At 35.0% G+C, this 1,411-nt stretch overlaps 1 protein-coding gene across 1 annotated transcript in view; it reads left to right on the plus strand.

Annotated features, from left to right (window-relative positions):
- The first annotated feature begins 492 nt into the window (after nucleotides 1–492).
- The window catches only part of LOC107668931 (mannose-binding protein C-like), a 7,999-nt gene continuing 7,080 nt past the window's right edge, over nucleotides 493–1,411 (plus strand). The window contains exon 1 of the mRNA XM_016460987.1: nucleotides 493–787. Coding sequence (XP_016316473.1) covers nucleotides 610–787 — 178 coding nt within the window. The 5' untranslated portion in view covers nucleotides 493–609. The remainder of the gene's footprint in view (nucleotides 788–1,411) is intronic.

The following is a 1,411-nucleotide window of genomic DNA, read 5'->3' on the forward strand; positions in this document are numbered from 1 at the left end:
CATGATCTTTACTTAATATCCTACTGATTTTTGGCCTAAACGAAGAATCAATAATTTTGACCCATACAATGTATTGTTGGCTACAGCTACAAATATACCTGTGTTACTTATGACTGGTTTTGTGGTCCAGGGTCACATATTACTTTTGAAAGGAGTAACTAGTATCGAGTAAGTAATTACATTTTTTGAGTAATGACTGTTAATTACACTGAAAAACTGATAAGATACAAAATCACAACATACACAACCACTAATTCAAGTAACAAATATGCATATGGTTTACTGCAAAGTGCATCAGCTGAAAGTATCAAGGCTGATTATACAATAAATGAAAATCTACAGATGGTATTAAATAGGTTAGTGGGTAAAAGTTTCTCTCAGGAGCTCAAGAGTTTGAGGTCCTGGCGGTTTTTTTTTTTTTTTTAATGTTCAAACACAGTAAATTTGCATTAGACAAACACGGGGCACCTATCAGGAATCAAAAACGCTTTTTCATCACAAATCGCATAGGCCTATAAATCAAGAGAACATAAATAAAGACCAATAAACAGATCTGAAACGGATTTAGCATTGCAGCAACATAATTCTTGCAGTTTCCACAGTGAACAAATGTTAAAGCATCAGATCTGTGCTGCACTGCTCCTTATGGAGTTTATGGTGCTTGCTGCAGCTCAGAGTAGTTGTCCAACTAATGCTGGGGTGCCAGGCTCACCTGGACACAACGGCAGCCCTGGCAGAGATGGAAGAGACGGGTTTCCTGGACCAAATGGAGAAAAAGGAGATCCAGGTTTGTGCTTTTAGTTGTTGTTTTGTTGTGTACGTCTTAGGTTTGATGTAGTCAAAGGCGTTGATTTGGTTTGGACATTGGGGGGGTTGAAGTGTGAACTGTTTTAGTAGAATCCCGAGGTCATGCTCACTCATAAGGTTTATTTATTTGTTTGTGAAATGATCTTTTGTGCTATCATCTATGCAATAAAGTAACATCATAGTTAACAATTACTTGTTTACACAGGATATGCAATGTATTTTATATTATTTAGGCACTTATAGGCTATAATTTGACAATGTTCTAATTCAACATGCCATGGAAAGTCAATCTAATTTAACATTTTCTTATATTGATATTGTTTATTTCTTATTAACAGTTTAATAGGTTCTTAATGATTTAATCTATGCCATGTTTTGAATATCTGAAGGCCATTCTTAACTGTAGCATTCCAGCACTGGGTTGTATTTAACCCAGCATTTTTAGAGTGTAGTTTTAAAATATTTTAATATATGTTAGTGCTGGTTCAAGACCGTCAGTCATCAGTCTTTTTAGTTTATTTGCCTTTTTAGCAGAGTTGTAAAGAGTACCTAAAAACCATACTTGAGTAAAAGTACAGATACCTTACAGTGAAAATTACTCCAC

Source organism: Sinocyclocheilus anshuiensis, unplaced genomic scaffold (assembly GCF_001515605.1).
Source record: "Sinocyclocheilus anshuiensis isolate Anshui unplaced genomic scaffold, SAMN03320099.WGS_v1.1 scaffold4, whole genome shotgun sequence".
NCBI lineage: Eukaryota > Metazoa > Chordata > Actinopteri > Cypriniformes > Cyprinidae > Sinocyclocheilus > Sinocyclocheilus anshuiensis.